We start from the raw sequence: 21,588 nt of genomic DNA, 5'->3' as shown, positions 1-21,588 counted from the left end.
ACAATGGGGGGCATCCCCCAAAGTTGGTCATCCTCCATTATAAATACAAGTATGCTAAAGATAAGGTATACATCTTCTACGTATGAAAACCTGTTTACACAAAATTTGACTTAAGCGTCGGAGTATTTTGCAAGTATATCCCCTACTTTAATCTAGTAAAAACTCATGAGTAAAAATTGCATCAAATCACTTGTAGCAAAAGTTCATCGTCAGCTGATGTAAAAATGTTATGATCAAGAGCTGTGTTAAAAATTTAACATGGAGAATTTTGATACCCTTATAAATTTGCCTGACTAGGTAGAATTAGTCGAATAATCAATAAAATTGTTGAGAAATTAAAAAAAAATTCACTACCACTTATTAGATGTGCTTGATTTTTTCATTTCATGACAGTTGGAGATAATTTACGTACAAAAAAATTTATATGGCTAAAAGCAATATGAAAAAGAAAAAGAAAAAAAGCCAAACTGTGATTAGCTGATCTTCAGTTTTAAAATGCAGTGCAAGTTTTCTACCAAAAAAAAAAATGCAGTGCAATTTTTTCTTTAATCCAACGACATCAAACAAGCATTGTGCCTCAAACCTCAATCATTAAGTGATCCTTGATTTAAATAAAATTATTGAATCTAAAATTATTTAAAAAAATACCAACTAAAAACAAATAATAAAAATACATTTTCATAGTTCAATAATTGTGGAGTCTTAGATTTTAGAGTTGTCCGTATCATAGTTAATGATGTCATGATATGGTCCAATTATTTCAAATAAATAACGTTATTTGCACATATTAATTAATCTTATAATGAAACCAGACAATATACATTTTGATATATTCTCTCAAAATTACTATATTTTATCATTTAAAAAAGAGAGTAAAATATGTCTATAAAAAAAGAGTAAAATTAATATAATAGCGTAAATGTATAAACAAAATTCTCCAGACTAAGGTAAACACATATACTCTTTTGATAAACCCAGGGCGAAGGAGGGTACAGAGCGGTGCTATAAAAATCGACAACCCTCTATCATACGGTTATATATTTGATCCCGTATAAAATCAATAAACTAGTCTTGTTGGCATCAATTTTATTTTAAAAAACAATCAATTTTGTATAATTCTGAACAAAATACTTAAAAATTACTACTAACGAAATTCAAATTTAAACTATGAGAATTATAAATTATAACAATTGAAAAATATTTCTACATTACTATAGATAAATTATCTGTATTTACTTTCAAAATGATATCGTTTTGGGATTGAAATATTAAAAACTTGTAATTATAAAGACTATAATAATCCTGAAATAAATTGAAATTACAAAAATATCATGATTTTCGTCGCAAAACGACATCGTATTAGATTTACTACAAATAATTTATCTGCCGTAACGAAAAGAAAAAACGAATCATTATAACAAATGCTATTAAGCCAACTTTAATTATGAGTTTTATTAATCTCTTTCTACATAAGATAGTTATCTTATGTGGTAGAGAGAAAATGGGTGGGTCCCACCATTACAAGAAAAAAGAAAAAGAAAAAGAAAAAGTGGGGTGCGAAAATCGAAGTGAGAGAAAATGAGATAAGTTACTTTCATGTGAAAGGAGAGTAATATTTCTCTTTAATTATTATCTGAAATGTTTCTAATTTTATACTTATTATATTTTATTATATATATATATATATATATATATATATATATTTAATTCATGCAGTGACTGAGACGGTGATCCATTAACCCAACCCGGACCACAGTGTGCGATTTTGTGTCATGAGTAAGACAGTGCACGTGTTGATGAGAAGGAAAAAAGGAAGCATAATATCTAGAGTGAAAACCAAGAAAAGTATGTGCAGTGTGTGAGAGTGAGTGTGGCACTCATGCCACTGGGCTTTTCAATTTCTATGTTGTGGCGGTGTGCCATCATATATCTATCTCTTTACCTTCTTGGCGTTTTCATAAATTAGTAAATTGCTCTTTGTGTTCTGTTGTGTGTGATTTCCGAAGCATTTGTAATGGCATTTCAGCGGCGGCGCCACCGCTATAACAATCGTATGATTCCGGTCATTTCTGGTATCGCCGCCGCTCTACTTGTTCTCTTCTCTCTCCTCACTTTCTTTTCTCCTTCTCCCAACGATAACCATCATATCAACCACTCCTCGGTACGATACTCCATTTCGATTAATAAAACTGATAATTATTACTGAATCACTATGCGAATTCCTTACCTATTTTTTTTGTTTTCTCTGCAATTATTTTCTAGGTTAACGTTGAAACGGATTACGCAATTGGAATTCCCGCCTTCCGCGTTCCGGTTAGGCTTGTTTAGCTTCTATACGTTGGATCTTAATTCCGTTGAGCTCTGTTTTTTTTTTTTTTAACATTTTAATTTAATGAGCAGACCGATGGAGGAAAGTTGGATCGCCATGTGTGGAGTTCTATGAATTCCGAGCACTTCCATGGATGCAGCGATGCGAGCAACAATTTTCCAAGTGCGTATTTCATTGCAATATACACATCACTTCAGTAATCTAATGCTGCCATGTACTAGTAGTTTGAAGTTTGGGAAATATGTCTTTATCTTCTGAGTTTCGAACTCCTATGTGCTACTTAGATTTGTTTAATCATTACCGATGAGTATGCTTTTCTTATGGCAGAAGCTCAAGTGATTACACAACCTAATCGATATTTGATGATTGAAACAAGTGGAGGCTTGAATCAACAAAGAACTGGGGTACTTTTGTTTTCTAGACTCTTGCATTATTACAGTCAAGCGAGTATTTGATATTTTGGTTTTTGTTTCTATAAAAAAGAGGGTCTGTTTTTAACCTTTCGATTAATATACTTCATTCCATAGCTTTTTTTTAGAAAAGAAAAGAAAAAGAAAAGTGAAATGAACTCAAAAGAAGCAAAATATGCATATGTCTCTGTTTAAAAGTGAAAGTGGAAACCAGATTAATTTACTGCTGTATATGATAATTGTCGTGGATGCACTTATTATTGCAAAGTATCTGCATAGTCAGCTGTCAGTGCTTACTTTTCCATTTTTGCAACTGGCAGATTACAGATGCTGTTGTTGCTGCACGAATCTTGAATGCTACTCTTGTTGTTCCGAAATTAGATCAAAAATCTTTCTGGAAAGATTCTAGGTCAGTTATGGAAGGAAAATTTATTGTCTGGCCTGTTTGTACAATTGTGCTATTGTTATCTGACTGGGTCGTCCAAGGATTGAAGTGTTGTACCATTCTCAGTGGTGATTATGTGAAATGATATCATATGTTGCCTTTTGCAGTAATTTCTCAGAGATCTTTGATGTCAATTGGTTTATCTCCTATCTGTCAAAAGATGTCAAAATAATCAGGCAACTGCCAAGAAAGGGTGGGAAAACATTATCTCCATACAATATGCGTGTTCCAAGGAAGTGTAATGAAAGATGTTATATAATTCGCATATTACCTGTACTCCTGAAGAAACATGTAAGTTTTTTATTTCCTGGCTGAAACTACTTCTGGTGCCAATATATCATATATTTCTACAATTTATTAGATTCTCTTTACTGGGAGGAATCATCTTCACCCCTTAGCTTGAGTGTTATTTGTTACTTGGAAGATGTCATATACTCAAATCTACATACCCAACTAGCCTCTCATCAATATAGGTGACTTGTCCATAGCAAATATGAAAACTCTGTGCTATGGAATTTCAGAAATTCTCAACACAAATGGGGACAAAGGACTCGAGGATCAATATTGTCTAATTTGATGTAGGCTGATTTATGGGAGCTAAATTAGGTCCTAAAATGTATGTTTCTTTTGTTTGGAAGTTGCTATGCTTGTCTAATTTAGCTCTCTTTATTTCGGCTCCACTTCTATTCTGAAACTCTGCCTATTTCATACATTTTTGTCAAACTTCCCACAGCCAGTTTTAAAAGAGGAGGGTTGTATTAGGTACTTGATGTAAAACTCGAACTGTTTATGACATGGATCAACGATACAATTGAAGAAAACCAATAAAGGCTCCAGTGAGAGAGGTGAACCAAATGGAAGATAATCTCATTAAAACAGATAGTCCCTCAGCATGTTTCCTTCTCTAGGTTGTCTGATGCACTTAAACCCCAAGTGTGTTATGCTCAAAGTACCTGATGAGTCAAGCTAGCTATCTCTATTCTTCCTTCATTATATATTTAAAATCTATGGCAGAAGTGCCTACCAACTACCATTCATTCATTAGATCTACAAATCCTGAAGTTCCCTAATTTTTTAATTTTTTTTTACAAAAGTTGTATTAGAATTAGAAACAAAAAACAGTACAGAAAGATGGAGGATAAGGAATCCTTAGACCAGAAAAAGAAAACCAAAACAAATACACAGAAACAGGAGTCTTATAAAACTAATCAGTGTAAAAGAGCTGTCCAATAATCTCCTGATATTAAACCGTGTCTGGACACCAAATAGAAGCCATCTAAACAATTCTATCCCAAAGCAAATTCAAAGGTGAACGAACATACACGGTTGAAGATACAACATTCCTTTCCAACCACATAAACCAAAAAATCCCATAAATCGCACAATGCCACCCTTGAAGTTCCCTAATTTTAACCTACTTAAATCCAAGTTGTTTTGCTTTTGTTAGAGAAATATAATGTAAAACCATTAATGTGGTCTTCACCTAACCATTTAAGCTTTTAGGTTAAAATGGTTCTTTACAAGATACTAGAGCCTCTGTGACTAAGTTCATGAGTTCGATCTTCACTGCCTTCATTCTATTGATAAATAATTAAATATTGTTAAATTTCTTAGCATAGGTAGGTGGGTCTGTGCATTATCCACCGGTTAAGCTCAATGAGCTCTAGTATGAGGGGTCATGTTAGGGAAATATAATATAAAAATATTAATGTGGCATTCACCTAACAGCTTAAGGTTTTGGTTTGAAATGACGCTTTACACATTCTAACTTTTAGCTAAATAATTTTTCCGTGTTAGACAAATTACACCTAAATTTAAAATTTTGTTTGTATTATCCTTTTTTGAATTTTCTTAGAGTGATTTTTGGTTTATCCAAAATGTGATGTTTTGTGTGCTTGAAACTTTAATTTGAGAAAGTTCATAAATGCTTGAGAGAGCACTAGTCAGCACCAACTGTTGCTTTTATTGCTATACTAATCCCGGTTGTTTTGGATCGAGCACATCTGCATATTTATTAGTTTTTATAAGTTATAAATGTATTAAATTTATCTGCCATTTAGTAATTGTTCACCATATTATAATGAACTGAATCTTTGAGTTTTGATCTGTTTATATTTTATGGAAACTGAGTAAAAAAATCTATATTTAAATGTATGAGTAATACTTTTAAGTTCTGATACAAATTTTTGATATGCATATTGTTTGAATATTTCATTATCCCCAAAAAGTATTTATTTTGCTTTATTTTGTGGCAGGCTGTTCAGCTCAACAAGTTTGACTACAGGCTTGCAAACAGGTTGGACACAGAGTATCAAAAGCTGAGATGCAGAGTTAATTACCATGCTCTAAGATTTACCAATCCAATACTTGCAATGGGTCAACAATTGGTCCATCGAATGAGGATGAGAAGCAAACATTATATTGCATTGCACCTCAGGTAGTCTAATTGGTTTTCTTTCCTTTATAACCTGGTTATCTATTCTATTAAGTTCACAAATTCTGGTCTCTTTTATCAATTAGTTTAGTTTATGTGATGACCATAAAACTCTAGAATATAGTGACACATTAATGTGTGGATCCTTGTTCTTAAGCATTTTCTTATGTACAAACCCTTGTAAACATTCATTTCGAAGCTGGATCAATTCTTACACTGTTGTAATACATGGATATTTATATTCCTGCTGGTACCCCTATTGAATGTGCTTTTTAAGTACAACCCTAAAATATCCAAATATTTTGTACAATTTTGAAATACAAGAATGATCAGTGTCATGAAGTATCTCTGTTTTGACTAAAGTGTGGCATTTGAAGTAGTATAAAGTCAAATAGGATGAGTAGCTGGACATTATCTCTATTCCCCAGATGTTTTTGAACTGTCTGACAAAGGGACAGTAACCTGGTTAGCTCTGATAAAATGGCCAAATCTGCGATTAATTTCAAAATTGGTTTGGTAAATGGAATTTGTTTAATGGAATAGGTTTTTGAGGTTTTTTTTTTTACTTGGCAAATTTGTGAAGGAATAAATTATGGGACTTGCTTCTTGAAATTGAGACTTATGCAAAGGATATACAAGGATTTTTCCTTTCTTTCAGCCCTTGGTAGCTTAATAACCTACTACACTTGAAATTGAAACTATGTACGTTTCAACACCCAGCTTGTACCATTCGACTAACCATTTGCATGTGGGATAGCAGAGATAGTCTTGTCATTTTAATTGAATGGTATTCATTCAGGAAGGGGAGTTTAAATTTTACACATGACGAAATCAAGTTTTGAACTTAGGTTGGCTACTTAATATATTTTCATGTCGCTGTTGTAAAATCTGTTCTCAAATTCAACATTCTGTGGACATGCATTGGACAATTTGTGACAAGATATATATCAAAGAAGGTGCCCACATGCTGGACATTATTCTTAGTAGCAATATTTTTAGTGTTCTTCAATATTTTAGAATTGAAAATGTTCTGGATGGCCCACATCTGGGCGGCCCAGTGACTTGGGCCCAAACCCCTTACCCTTTCCACATCAGCTCTACCGGCAGGTCGGTACCAACCCTCCTTCCTTCCTGTCCCCTGGGCGATTGCACCCCCTAGTTGAGACACCAAAATGTCTCACCTAGGGATACCAACCCTGCTGGAAGCCGCCCCAGGTGCCATAAATAGTAACCTCCTTTTTACAGAGGTAGCGTTAGATGCTGTCACCGCTGATGCAGTGTCTGCGCCACTGCTATCACAGCAATGCCAGCCAGGCCTGGCGTTCCCAGAGTTGACCCCCTCCACCTACTCACCCCAGGCAAATACCTCACTGTTGAGATATATAAAACCATTAATGTAGCCTCACCCAACAGCTTAAGCTTTTGGGTTAAATTGGTTCTTTATATGGTATTAGAGCCTCCGTGTACTGGGTTCGATCCTCACTGCCTCCCACTTTCTTTCTAGTGGAATTTCTTTCTTCGCACAGGTAGGTGAGCCTGTGCATTGTCCACCCTTAAAGCCCAGTGGGCTCTCGTGTGAAGGGGCATATTGAGATATATAAAACCATTAATGTAGCGTCCCCCAACAGCTTAAGCTTTTGGGTTGAATTAGTTCTTTACACTCACTCCTTATAAATACCCCCCTTAAGACCAGAGAGGGGCATTTTATGTATCGTTATTCTATTAGTTTGTAAACCTAGAGTCACACACACACTTCCCCCCTTTTTATCTGATAGTGATACTCGTACTTGCGATAGTACTTCCTAGCTTGGTCTCTACCTGTGCTAGAGGTATAACCCATATAGTGACTCTCATCCCACAAGGGAACATATTGGGCTTATAGACTCTACGGCTAAGAAGCACCGATACTCCTTAAATTTTTTTTCAACGTATCGGATACGCGTATCGGAAACGTATCGGACACGTATTGTATGGTAATCGACATCCTGTATCATCGAGAACGTATTGAAATCGCCGTATCGGTGCTTCATAGCTCTACGGTACAGAAAATATACAAAAAAATCATTGTAATCATGATATTTACACGGAAAGAGGCTTCGTGGAAATAAGGGTGAATTAGAATAGTCAATACTGAATAGTCATTACAAAGTTGTATATTTTTTTATATCATAATTTTCTAGGACTGGCCTGTAACCCATGCATTGCAGGGGTTAATTCTAACAAATATATGGACTAAATAAATTATATTATTTTATGATATTATAATTTCTCAATATTTTTGCTACCCTTGCCTTTATTATTTATCCTCCATGCTTTCCCATCGCGATATCATTTTTGATTTTATCCAGGATTCTTTTTTTTCTTCTTGTAATTTCCATTTTTATTTCCAAAATCCTCATGAAATAGAATTTGGCACTGGAGTCTCTTCTTGGTTTGCTTGAATCCATTAACCATCTTCAATGGATAAGGATTTGGACTTTGATTGGCACCGGTGAAGCTTTTGTTCATTGTTTTATTGATAAGAAGCAATGGCTTTTACATATAAGATGCAGTAACCTATGTTGAATAATTATTGAGATGGTTTCTAAATCTTACTGGATTTTCTTTTACAGATTTGAACCCGATATGCTTGCATTTTCTGGATGTGCTTATGGTGGTGGGGAGAAGGAGCAAAAGGAACTGCGCGCAATAAGGAGGAGGTGGAAGACACTACATGTAAGGATTACATGTTAAATGTTATACTTCTGTTAGAATATCTGGAATTTATCTTATAATATTAAGATTATATCTTAAAATAGTTTAGATTACCTTAGATGATCTCCTAAGATTATTTTGATATTTCTTTATATTTAATGATTTTTTTCTTATTTAATTAGGATAGTATTAGTATTAATCAGGATTAGTGCTTAGTAGTTTATATCACATCATTCACAACAATTTCAATATAATTTTATTATTCTGAGCATTTTCCTCCCTTTGTACCTAAATCCCTATAATTTCAACAACTAGTAACCATGATTTATTAGGAAATATTGAAAATGTCATAACATCTTATTCAACTTTTTGGTAGTTTTTTTTTATGCTTGGATGCACATGCAACCACCTAGTATTCAATATTAATATCTGTTATGAGTACACTGGATATGTGACCTAACTGCATGTTATCGTAGAATGAATGTCAGCAATGTCTTTAACATCTGAATAAACTTCCGTGCTATTAGTAGCAAAATGCTAAGAAAATAGACATTACTCTGTGAACTGTGAAGAATGAATATTCCTAACTATGTTTGCATATGGAAGCTGATTCTTAAAAAGGTATAGGTGGGGTGTAAACAAATCTAGCCAAGCCAAGCACTTGAAGCTAAGGGTTGGCTTGGGGAAAAAAACAAAAAAAAGAAGAGGAAGAGGAAGAGGAAGAAGTGTGCATGATACTCAAGCTTCACTCATTTATTTAAACGAGCCAAATTTAGAGCTCGGACTTGGCTTGTTTAAAACTATGAAGGCTGAGCTCGGGTAGTTTAGCTCATTTGTAACTTGATTATTTTTTTTTAGTTTATTAAATCTCTTTTTGAACTATTTTTAAAGTATATTGATTGAGTATTTAGTAGACATTTTTATGCTAGAAGTTGAAGTAAAATTAAGAACAGATAGAGTAAAAGAATCTTTAAACATGAAAGTTAGGTAATTATAATTCTTTAAATAGAATTACAATTTATAAGAAATGAAAATATAAACTATTATCTATGTCCATTTTCTTATCTAAAATTTTCAATTATATATATATATATATATATGTGGGGTAGGATCCTTTGACACTGATGTCAAATTTAAAATTTGATACTCGTCTGAGAGTCATTAGATCAAAAAAAATTGACGACTCTGATTTGTAGGCATATGACACCATTGATCTTTTTTGATCTAACGGCTCTCAGACGAGGTGTCAAACTTTAAATTTGACACCGGTGTCAAAGGATCTTTTATATATATATATATATATATATATATATAGGGATAGGATCATTTGACACTGGTGTCAAACTTTGAAATTTGACACCAAATCCTAACCGTTGATTTCCGCCAATCAACGGTTATCATTTATTGACATTAATGATTAATTAATAAGTGTAATTCCCAATAAATGATAACCGTTGATTGACTGAAATCAACGGTTAGGATTTGGTGTCAAATTTCAAAGTTTGACACCGGTGTCAAAGGATTCTGCCCCATATATATATATATATATATATATATATATATATATATATATATATATATATATATATATATATACACGAGTTTTTAATGTTAAGTTTATGATCAAGTTTAAAAGCTAAGCTTGGTTGTTTAGTAAAAGAAATGAGCTTAAGTCAAGCTTAAATATTTTACTTGTAGCTCAACTCATTCCCACTGCTAGGTATGGACTAGTGAATAAGGCTGAGCAATATTAATATGCAGGGAAGCAATCCTGATAAGCAAAGGAGACAGGGAAAATGTCCATTAACCCCGGAAGAAGTTGGTCTCATGCTAAGGGCATTGGGATATGGTTCTGATGTTCATATCTATGTTGCGTCGGGAGAAGTATATGGAGGGGAAGAAACATTGGCACCTCTCAAAGCATTGTTTCCTAACTTCCATTCTAAAGATACTATTTCTACCAAAGAAGAACTAGAACCATTTTCTTCATTTTCTTCCCGCATGGCTGCACTTGACTTTATTGTTTGTGATGAAAGTGATGTATTTGTGACAAATAACAATGGTAATATGGCTAAAATATTAGCTGGGCGAAGGTATGTCACGTTTCATTTGCGTCTTTTTTCTCTTTTCAGTTGATCACTATTGCCTATATCTCTTGGTTAACTTTATGAGCACTTCCTCGTAGGAGATACTTTGGGCACAAACCAACCATTCGTCCAAATGCTAAAAAGCTGTATCGATTATTCTTGAGCAGAAGCAACATGACTTGGGAAGTTTTTGCTTCTAGGGTCCGTACTTTCCAGAAAGGCTTTATGGGGGAGCCAAAGGAGATTAGACCAGGTAGAGGTAGTTTCCACGAGAATCCATCTGCCTGCATATGCAAAGATTCTGTGACCAAAGTGGATCAAAATTCTGGACCTGGGAAATATGGGAAGGATGATGCGACCAAGAAAAATGTATCAAATGATGGCTTTGATGTTGATGATGAGACTGAATGGCCTGATATGGATGATGATGAAGATCAGAGTGATGAGCAGGGTATGTTCAATGAAACAATTTCGGACAATGAAATTCTGAACTCTGAGGAACCGGAGTTGGAGGAAATTCTTTCGGATTAGTGAAGCTGCTCTGATTCCGCACTGCTGTACCTGTTGACTCTTTCATTGTGATTTTTATCTCCTAATATCCCGTTGAGCAGCTGCAGCTTGAGCTTAAAGTTGCATATAAAACCCAAACACAGGAAAAGAAAGAAGAAAAAACCCACACTTCTTTCTCATTACCGGCTGAAGTACAAGTGGCTGCATTTAGACATCTTTATATTTTAATTACCGGAACATTTTGTGCAATTTTATGGTATTGGCCTCAGTTTGATGATGAAAGGGGGTGTTTGGACGTCTGATTTATTCTGTGAAGAGGTGTACAAGGTCAAAAGGGGAGGAATAGCGAATAGGAGTGGAGTTGGAGATAACTAGTCGACACATGGCTGCATACAAAAAAAATGAGTTTGCTTGCCCTTTATAGAAGTAGGAAAATCAATACAGTTGATAGGCGGTGTATATCTTCAATCGGGAAATTCATTATAGGTGATAGGCTGTGTACATTTTTGTAGCGATGGTTGAGGTTGTAGTCAACAGATTTTCAGTTGGAATAGGATGACAGAAAAGGTTTTTACTTTTTTGCCTCGAGGAAACAAAGCAATAGCAATGGGTATAGTAATTTGGTTTTAAAACCGTCGGTTAATTCTTTCGTCGAAGTAGTCATGGTGGTAAATTGATTAATTTATTCCACAAACTGTGTATATATTTGTGTTGAGTTTTGACCCTTATGTTTTTCTTTGTTGCTGCATGATGTGTTGACTTTGTAATCTGATATGATTACTGCAAAAAACATCGGACGAGCACAGGAGCACTTGATATTCTGAGGGAATCAACAGGCAAATTTATTTTATTTTTAGGTATACAAGGCGGGCATCAAGCCCAGAAAAGAAACAACCAGCAGGAACCACAAAAAGAAAAGCGAATAAATGATCGTACCTTGAATACTTGATGACAACCCTAATTTCCCGAGAAAATCTGTATTTTGATTAGACCCGCGAGGGGTATCTCTGAATTGCACAATCCAGTCTCTACACAGCCAATAACTGGTTTTAGGAGTGATTTCACCAAATGATGGTAGTTGAAAGCTGAGCAGGTAAAGGTGAGAATATGTATGTGATCTTTCTCAATATCATTTTTTGAAGTGATTTAAAGCTATATCCGTACTGAATAAAATTTCATCCCATGAAAAATACTTGTGATTTATCAAAAAAAAATAAAAATAGCAATGCCCTTTCAATATGACACATAGTTCAGCATTACTGATGCCGATAAAATGAGTGAATCCCCCGAGCCATTGTCTTGATGCATGGCGAATCAGCATGGCCACAGCATGATGAGTAACTTCACCATCAAGATTAATTGTGTGCCAACCCTCTTTCGGTAGCTGCCAACCAACTGACCTGTCAATGTACTCAGAAGAAGAAGATTTGCTTCTTATAACATCTGCAATGTAAGAGAGGATAACATCATGGGGTGATCAAGACGGTGCCGTTTGCATTATGAACAATCATGTTCCTCCACTTCCAAAGGAACTAGTAGCAAATGTAAAAATTTAAAAATAAAAAAAGCAAACATATTTCCATTCAATAGTAGTCCCCACAGACCAACGGAGACTGAGATTAAGTCTAAACCAATCATCCAGGGAGGAAGAAAAGAATGTGGTAGGGGGCTGGATCCGAAACCAAATTCTCCAGAGATTGGTAGCATGGTGACAATTGTTGGGTTTGCTCTTTTACTAAAGCTCAAATGGGTTATTAGTATGAGAAGAGCCTAAGGAACCTAGAGCCCAATGAGTTAGGGTTTCTTGGAATCCATATAAATAGTATCACTTAAGTCATCAGCCTCCGAGGTCTTTTGTGAGAAAGAGGCAAGCTCAGAATCTGATTGGTGCCCACACACTTCCCCTTCCTCCTCGAGAGATAGTTTGAAAGATCTACCACAACAGTTTGTGAGTTCATGCTGTGACGCAAAGGACTCAAGCGTGTGGAACATCATCATCTCACATATGCGCCATCAAAGAGGTAATTGATAAAATCATGATGATCCTTATACATCCAAATCACAATGGTCTCATACGCTTCCGCAGATGCAATTGCTCCTACAATTGGTATCAGAGCTGGATTGTGTTTTTGGATGTGGAACTAGTTTTATTTTACGTTTATCATGTAATTTGTTTTGCTTCATAAAATATAGCACCTAGGTTTCTATATTTGTTATTATTGGCATGTGTATCCTTTATAATTCTTTTTATAAAATTCAATGTTTTTATTTGATTTTTGGCTTTAATCCATGGTAGAGATTTGGTTGTATTTTCTTGGGTTGTAACAAGGAGGCTGATCAGAACAGATTTTTACAACTGGGCCGATCATGTGATCTTCCTCTACACAAAGGCCTGGAACCTCCTTGGGTCAGAGCATCTTGCAGTTTGGAGTTTGGAGCAGTTTTAACCCATGGGTCTTCTATGGAACGCGATGGGGGGTGTACTGCAAGACACTCCGACGCTCAAGTCAGTTATGGTTCAAGCAGGTTTAATTACGCAGGAGAAGATGATATACCTTAGTGTTGATACATGTATTTATAGTGGAGAGATGTGCAGCTTGGAGGGTGCCTTTCTTCATGGTGAAGGCAAAGGTTCCTCTCTATTGGTTCTTGTGGGTGGCTGAGATAAGATGCAGTTTGCTTGTCTTGGTGCCAAAGTATTAGAGCTGCCATGTTTAATGTTGAGGAGCTTGATGAGATAAGGCCATTAATATTGTGCAGCTTGATGGCTGTCATGGAGCTTGCTGTTATAGATGAGATAACAGCTTGTGGAGTTTGCTATCTGTCATGGTGCTTTTAATATTATGGAGCTTGTAGCCTTCTTGGACTAAGGCTTTGCTTCATTATGAAGGCTTTTAGTTTGGGCCTTGTATTTGTATAATAATTATCCAGATCAGAAGCCCCCCAGCTCGTTGCTTATGCCGAAGGCATGAGGAGCGAGATGTATAAGTCTGCGAGATGATTTGTCTGTGTATCAACCTGGAAAATTCATTGCGCTTGTTCCTTTATCTGGAACTATGGTTTGTACTTTGTATGGGTGCTTGAGAGCTGTATATTTGGATCCTTCATTTTGATACAATTCATAATTCATAATGTATATATTTTGCATACCTTTTATCGCGCTAGAACTTGGAGTATCGCGCTTGAACTTGGAGGATCCTTTAGGGACATCCTGTAGGTTGAAGGACCCTTTTGGAAGGACCCTGTTATTTGGTAGGATCCTTAGGAGGAATCCTGTTACTTGGAGGATTTTTGGGAGGAATCCTGTTACTTGGAGGATCCTTGGGAGGACCCTGTTACTTGATAGGATCCATGAGAGGAATCCTGTTACTTGGAGGATCCTTGGGAGGACTCTGTTACTTGATAGGATCCGCGAGAGGAATCCTGTTATTTGGAAGATCCTTGGGAGGACCCAGTTACTTGATAGGATCCGTGAGAGAAATCCTGTTATTTGGAGGATTCGTTGGGGGAATCCTGTAATTTGATAGGATCCTTGAAAGGAATCCTGTTATTTGGAGGATCCTTGGGAGGACCCTGTTATTTGATAGGATCCGTGAGAGGAATCCTGTTATTTGGAGGATCCTTGGGAGGGCCCTGTTATTTGATAGGATCCGTGAGAGGAATCCTGTTATTTGGAGGATCTTTGGGAGGACCCTGTTATTTGATAGGATCCGTGAGAGGAATTCTGTTACTTGGAGGATTCGTGTGAGAATCCTGTTATGTTCTTCATTGCGCTTTGGCTTGGAGGACTTTTCTTCTGTTTGGTGAAACCTGTAATTTTCATAGATCTCACAGAATAATAACATTATATCATGGAGATGATAATTGTAACAAGATCATGTTAAAATAATAATGTTGCTAATAGGAAATGTAGCATTTGTTGTTGAGTTTGTCGGTGTTTCACGCGAGGTTTTTGTCTTCTCCTTTTGGTAGGCAAGGAGCCCTGCAATCTCTTATGGATTTCACAATAGAAGTAGTTAAGATAACTCAAGATAAGAGTATATAAATCAGATAAACTTTTCTATGTCTATCTGCATTCTTAGTGAGATTTAATATCTTCAGTGTTCATGAATCCTTGTAGGCGAGATTCAAGTCTTCCCTTTTCTTTATTCATGGATCCCTGCGTATTTCACAACAAAACACAAGGCAGAAATACATCACAGCTTTTATCCCGTGATCATCCTTCATCGCGCTATGATAAGTTGTACGCACGCTATAACTATATTTGCAATTTGCAAGATGAGTCTTGCGTTCAAGCATCGTGCTTAGATATATGAGATATTCTAGCAGAATAGTCATCAGTCAAGTCTAACAGTTCGTATAAGACTTTGGTGATCATATACATCGCATACCTTATCAATGACAATGTATTGTAGAAATAACCAATTTTAAAGCTGTTTGTAGATTTTGACCGACATATGACCTTATGCACATCATTTGCGCAATAATCGAATATTGCCATCTTATATGCGCAATATAACATTACAGAGGGTATACCAAAAAATCATGTTGCGAACATATAACATGTTTTGTCAACCAATATGCAATTGCCGACACTGTTTTTGCCGACATAGGTTTCAGCTCTTAATAATATGCATTGGACTTTTATGCCATTTCATGATTTCTACCTGGTCAATCTTGTCAACAACCCAAATTTCATGAGAAAGCATTATCTCATATATATGACCATCTATGGCTCTTCCTAATACCACTATATCAGCGAGTGTGCCAGTATAGCGCTGATATGTAATGACTGTTGACGTGATCGAAATGCATAATCATATTGCCATAGTCGTAATTCCATGAAGACTAGTACTTAAAATTTCCAACCTAGGTAATGAACCATACTCGTGAGAAGAGCGCGCAATATATATACTAACTTAAGAGTTAATATATCAACTGAAGAGTTTAATCTACCCACGCGCGATGTAACCGGTAGGAGTGACACGATGACATGCGCGATGTAATTACCAGAGTAACAGGATGACATGCGCGATGAACCTTATCGGAGGATAAGGTTCCATGGCATGTTGATAACAGTATGACATATTGTGCCATGACTTTGAATTCAACTTTCAGCATAGCGGGTCCACATGGTTTTTCACAGGTTATTAATAACTTTTATGTGGAACTATATATATGCAATATGCTAATAATATTCCTAAGGAGAATGGAACGTAACCCAACCTAGATAAAGTTGGTTCAAATAATCTTGGACTAAAGTCAGTAATAGATATGTACGAGAAATAGTTCCGATCTTCACTGGTGCATGTCGTGACAGGTGACGCATGTACTAGGTATAGGAAAGTCATCCTAAGATCTAATCAAAGACATGCAGCGCCACAAAATGACAAGAAATCTCAAAGATAAAAGACTCACCAATCTCCCTTCAGACATTTCAAACACCTTGGTAACTGTCTTTTCTAGATAATGGTAAAGTCGGCAATATATATTCTACACAGTAATATTCACCGCGTTCATGAATATATGGATTAATATCTATCATACTTATATCTATCTCAAATCATATAAAACCTTTAACACCTCGTAACCTTTCCAGGATTGATTTCGTGGGATAAACAGCCACAGTGTATCCAATAAATACAGCTTCCTAATTATATCGCGCGAGAAGGTTGCGCAATTTATTATATAGAAGAGCCTCCGCGGACTTATATTTTACGTAGACTATATACTGTGTAACCAATATACTGTATCGATTGGCTTTACTCAAAGATATCCGTATTATAAGCTGTGTAGTCAATATGATGTATAAGCTCCTTATCAATGGCGCCTTCCATTGCGCGCTTTATAAACTTTATAAGTGTTAGCTATAAATTATGATTATTTTAATGGCTTTATTTTTACAATATTTGAGTTGAAGGATGGATATTAGTGCATGGTAATGGGCCAAATGAGTACCAATCAGCCCAAAGGTAAAAAAGAGAGAAAGAGATAAACTGATGATTTACTATTCTCTTTTGTTATTTTTACTGCAGTTTGAAAGCAAGATCCAATCTGAACCATTGGATGGACAAAGAGATGGATGGACAGCAATGCATTTTGAGGCAGCTTTTTAGTTTTTAGTTAAATAGAAGTCTGAGTCATTTTTAGGGACACATATACCGTACTTTTAGTTTCAGTTTACGTTTTAGAATTTTGCATTTTCTCTCTTCGAATCTGAGTGTTTGTCTTGAAAGCTGATGCATGTTCTTCAATTCTTGATCTCGAAGTGCATTGACAACGCAACTTCAAGAAAAGGAACCACGGATCTGCATACGAGCTCCGGTTTTCCCATTTCTGATCTTTTTCTTCCTAGCTCTAGTTTAGGAACTTTGACTCTTGAAGAACCGGTTTGTAACTTTACTTTGAGTTTTCTTTCATTTTCTTTTTGTGATGCATGTTTCTTACTTTTAGATTTGTAATATTTTTGAATATGGGTTTCTGATCTTTTCTCTTTCTGGGATTCACGATGATTGGGTGATCTTTTATTTTTCTGAATACTGTGATGGTTTGCTTTAGTTTCATTTGATTAACAAGATTTTGATTTTAAGTTCAAGAACACCATGGGAATGGGTCTTGAATAATTTTAGCATAGCTATGATTGGGAAATCAGGTTATGTCCCTTGTTAATTGAACCCTTGAGGTTAGGGATAACCCAAGGAGGTCTTTGATATAATTTTTTAAAGATTTAGAAGACTTTGGGAAAAGATCCTTCTAAAGATTAAAATCTGGAACTGGGAAGTTTCAGATAAAATAGCCATAGTAATTCGAATTCTGATACTAAAGTGCCGTAGCAGTTATAAAATGCAGGAATGCGAAATTTCTCCTTCATCCATGATTCAAAGAATTCCAGAACCTTATAATTGATACATTTGTGATTAGATATTCCTCTGTTAAATTTTGTTTAATACAAATTTGATAAATACCTTGTTTCATTTAGAATTTTCTTAGTTCTAAAAGATTGATTACTTAATTTCAAGAAATTAGAAATAGGAACTAAAAAGGAAAACTAAATAACCCGTTCCCTGAGAACGATAACTCTTCTTTTGAGAAAAATACTACCCAACAAAATGGCGCCGTTGCCGGGGAACGGTGTTTGATTTCATTTTCTTTTTGTGATTCTGTTTTAGAATTCTTGATTTTTATTTTTTTTATTGAATCTTTTTCCTTTTTACATTTTTGTCTTGTTACCTACTAACTCCAATTCTAAGTTCTTGTGAGATTTCTGCAGAATTCAATTTAGATTACAGCAATAAGCATTACTACAACCTATTGAAGATGGCAGAGTCGAACCAAGGATCTGTTAATGGAGAAAACATCAATGGCAATGGGAATGGCAACCATGCTCTAGTTATGGTGGATGAAGAGCTTCCCATTGCTGAATATGCTATTCCATCACTTGATGGAGTAGTTCCTGGTATTGTCCAGCCTGGAGTGGAGGGGAACTTTGATCTCAAACCAGGGATGATACAGCTGCTGCAATCCATGACTCAATACCATGGATTACCCAAGGAAGATCCCCACAAGCATATTACGAAATTTATGAAAATTTCCGATACATTTGCTGTTCATGGGGTGTCCACAGATGCCATGAGAATGAGGCTGTTTCCCTTCTCTTTAGCTGGGGCAGCAGAAGAATGGGTAGAAGATTTGCCTGCACAGTCCATCACCACATGGAAGGAGCTTGGAGAAGCCTTCCTTATGCGGTTTTTCCCACCCACAAAGGTATGTGATTTGAGGGATGACATAACAGGGTTCAGACAGTATGTTGATGAGTCAATCCATGAGAGCTGGACTAGATTTAAGGGGCTGATTAAAAAGTGTCCCACCCATGGTCTTCCTAAGTGGGCTACCATTCAGATTTTCTACAGAGGATTGAGTCACCAAGGCAAAACTCACTTGGATGCCACTGCCAATGGAATGTTTTTATTGAAAAGGTATCCAGAAGCTTTTGAGACACTTGAGAGGATAAGCCAAAACAGCTGCCAATGGCCTGAACAAAGAGATGAAGCTCCAAAGAAGGCAGCTGGACTTTATGAAGTGACTGAAATAACATCCATGGCAGCTGAGATGGCAGCAATGCATAACACTTTCAAGGTTTTAGTCAAGCAAATGGCTGAAACTAAACATCAACCACCTGCTCAAGTGGCTCAAACAACACCAATCTGCTCCCTTTGTTATGGAGCTCATTTTTTCGAAGAATGCCCAAGCAACCCCTCTTCAGCCTTTTATGTTGGTGACTACAACAAAAACTACAATAATAGAGGAAATTATAACCAAGGCAGATGGCAGCAACAAAGTGGGAATTTTGGCCAGAATCAGGGCCAAAATTACCATCAAAATGTTGGAAATAGAAATCAGAATCAACCCTTCCAAGGAGGGCAGCAACCTTATCAGCCAAAAGTCCCATTTCCACCCGGTTTCAACTCACAAATGCCTCAAGATCAGCAAGGGCAATCTAATGCAGAAGCTCAGCCTCTTCCTAATGATCAGTGGTCAAACCGGATGCTGCAAAATCATGAGGCCATGCTTCAAAGTCATGGAGCAATCTTAAAAAGCTTAGAGACACAAATGGGGCAGATTGCTTCCTCTCTTAGCAATAGACCGGTGGGAACTCTTCCTAGTGATACTGAAGCACCAAGGAGAGAGGGAAAGGAATCTTGTAAGGCTCTCCATTTGAGAAATGGAAGAGAGGTTGAACAACCAGAGCATGTTATTAGGCCTTCTACCTTGAGGAAGTTGGCAGAAAAAAATGTTCAACCAATTGAAGAAGAGGAAGAGCCTAATGTAATTGAAGTGCAAGACTCAGAAAACAACAAGGAGCAAGGTGATTTGGGAAAAACAGAAAAATCAGCACCTAAATCAAAGGAGCCAGCCAAACCTACGCAGCAAAATGAAGGCACTTCACCAAGATCAAGGGCAAGGCAGATTCCATTTCCACAAAGGCTACAAAAACAAAACCAGGAGCAGCACTTTAAAAGGTTCTTAGACATCCTCAAACAACTCCAGATCAACATTCCATTTGTGGAGGCCCTTCAACACATGCCAAGCTACATCAAATTCATGAAGGACATCCTATCAAGAAAGAGGAGAATAGAGGAGTTCGAAACAGTGGCACTGACCAAAGAATGCAGCAGCATTGTCTCTACAAAAGTACCTCCTAAAATGGAGGATCCAGGTTCTTTTACTATTCCTTGTGTTATAGGAGATAGGTATATTGGTAGAGCTTTATGTGATTTAGGCTCTAGCATTAATTTGATGCCTGCTTCCATTTTTAAGCAATTAGGAATAAAATCTGCACCCACAACATTAACTCTCCAATTAGCTGATAGGTCTATTGTATACCCTGAAGGAAAAGTGGAAAATATTTTAGTAAAAGTGGAAAAATTTATTTTTCCAGCTGACTTCATTATCCTTGATTGTGAAGTTGATGAAAATATTCCTATTATAGTAGGAAGACCATTTTTAGCTACAGGGGGTGCAATAATAGATGTGAAAAAAGGAGAGTTAACAATGAGGGTAAATGATGACACTATGACCTTTAGTGTTTTTAAAGCCATGAAATATGTAGATGATGATGTTGATGATTGTTCTGCCATATCTGTAATTGATACTTTAGTTGCTGCCCATTTACACGAAAATTTGGAAACAAATGATTCTGCAAGTGATTCTGCCATTTTTGAATTTTATGAAAATAATGCATCTAATCATGATCATGCATGTGCATTGAAGTCTTATCCTACTAAGTTCTTTGGTGACAAACATTTTGAGTCCCTAGGACTTCATGAGAGAGTCACCAAACCTCTTAAACCTTCCATTGTGGAACCACCTGAAGTGGAGTTGAAAGAACTCCCAACTCACCTTAAATATGCTTTTCTAGGAAGAGATAATACCCTCCCTGTAATTGTAGCTGCTGCCCTCAAAAATAATGAGGAGAATCAGCTCCTAAGTGTGCTTAAAAATCACAAGAAAGCCATTGGCTAGTTGACCATGGCTGACATTAGAGGTATTAGCCCTTCTTAGTAGTTGGGTAAGTCCTTTGCACTAGGATAAGGCTCAGGAAATTAAATGCAGCCACTAAAAAAGAAGTGATTAAATGGTTGGATGCTTAATTGCTGTGCCAAGGGAATATCGTGCTTTGCTTCCTTGAACCATAACCGGGTATTCTGGTAAAAAAGACCATATAACCAGATACCCTTGATGGGTATTCTGGTTATAACCAGATACCCTTAGCTCCACCAGCATAAAACAACATTCACATGTCCATATGGCACATTTGCATTTAGGAGAATGTCTTTCGGGCTTTGTAATGCCCCTGCCACCTTTCAAAGGTGCATGACTGCCATTTTTAATGACATGATTGATGAGTATGTAGAAGTCTTCATGGATGACTTCTCTGTATTTGGAGATTCATTTGAAAATTGCTTGCTGAATTTGTCTAGAGTTTTACAGAGATGTGAGGAGACTAATTTGGTTTTGAATTGGGAAAAATGTCATTTTATGGTGCAAGAGGGTATAGTCCTAGGCCATAAGGTTTCAAAATCTGGTTTAGAGGTAGATAAGGCTAAGATTGCACTCATTGATAAGCTACCACCACCTAGAGATGTCAAGGGCATAAGAAGCTTTTTAGGCCATGCTGG

At 36.2% G+C, this 21,588-nt stretch overlaps 2 protein-coding genes across 2 annotated transcripts; both read left to right on the top strand.

Moving 5' to 3' along the window:
* Positions 1 to 1,980: 1,980 nt before the first annotated feature.
* LOC133301002 (O-fucosyltransferase 6-like) lies at positions 1,981 to 11,573 on the top strand. The gene is made up of 10 exons (XM_061500598.1): positions 1,981 to 2,161; positions 2,263 to 2,313; positions 2,401 to 2,491; positions 2,657 to 2,733; positions 3,060 to 3,148; positions 3,292 to 3,475; positions 5,440 to 5,621; positions 8,231 to 8,333; positions 10,074 to 10,405; positions 10,498 to 11,573. Exons 1-10 carry the CDS (start codon positions 2,015 to 2,017, stop codon positions 10,928 to 10,930), a joined length of 1,689 nt encoding a protein of 562 aa, XP_061356582.1. The 5' UTR covers positions 1,981 to 2,014; the 3' UTR covers positions 10,931 to 11,573.
* A 6,653-nt stretch (positions 11,574 to 18,226) lies between these two features.
* Positions 18,227 to 20,932, top strand: LOC133300993 (uncharacterized). The gene has a single exon (XM_061500587.1). The coding sequence runs from the start codon at positions 18,227 to 18,229 to the stop codon at positions 20,930 to 20,932; it is 2,706 nt and encodes a 901-aa protein (XP_061356571.1).
* The last annotated feature ends 656 nt before the right edge of the window (positions 20,933 to 21,588 follow it).

The sequence above is a fragment of the Gastrolobium bilobum genome, unplaced genomic scaffold (assembly GCF_033153095.1).
Source record: "Gastrolobium bilobum isolate Gb01-03AN ecotype WA unplaced genomic scaffold, APGP_CSIRO_Gbil_v1 utg26659, whole genome shotgun sequence".
Taxonomy (NCBI): domain Eukaryota; kingdom Viridiplantae; phylum Streptophyta; class Magnoliopsida; order Fabales; family Fabaceae; genus Gastrolobium; species Gastrolobium bilobum.
The sequence above is the reverse complement of the archived record's forward strand: the minus strand, read 5'-3'. Positions and strand labels throughout refer to the sequence as shown.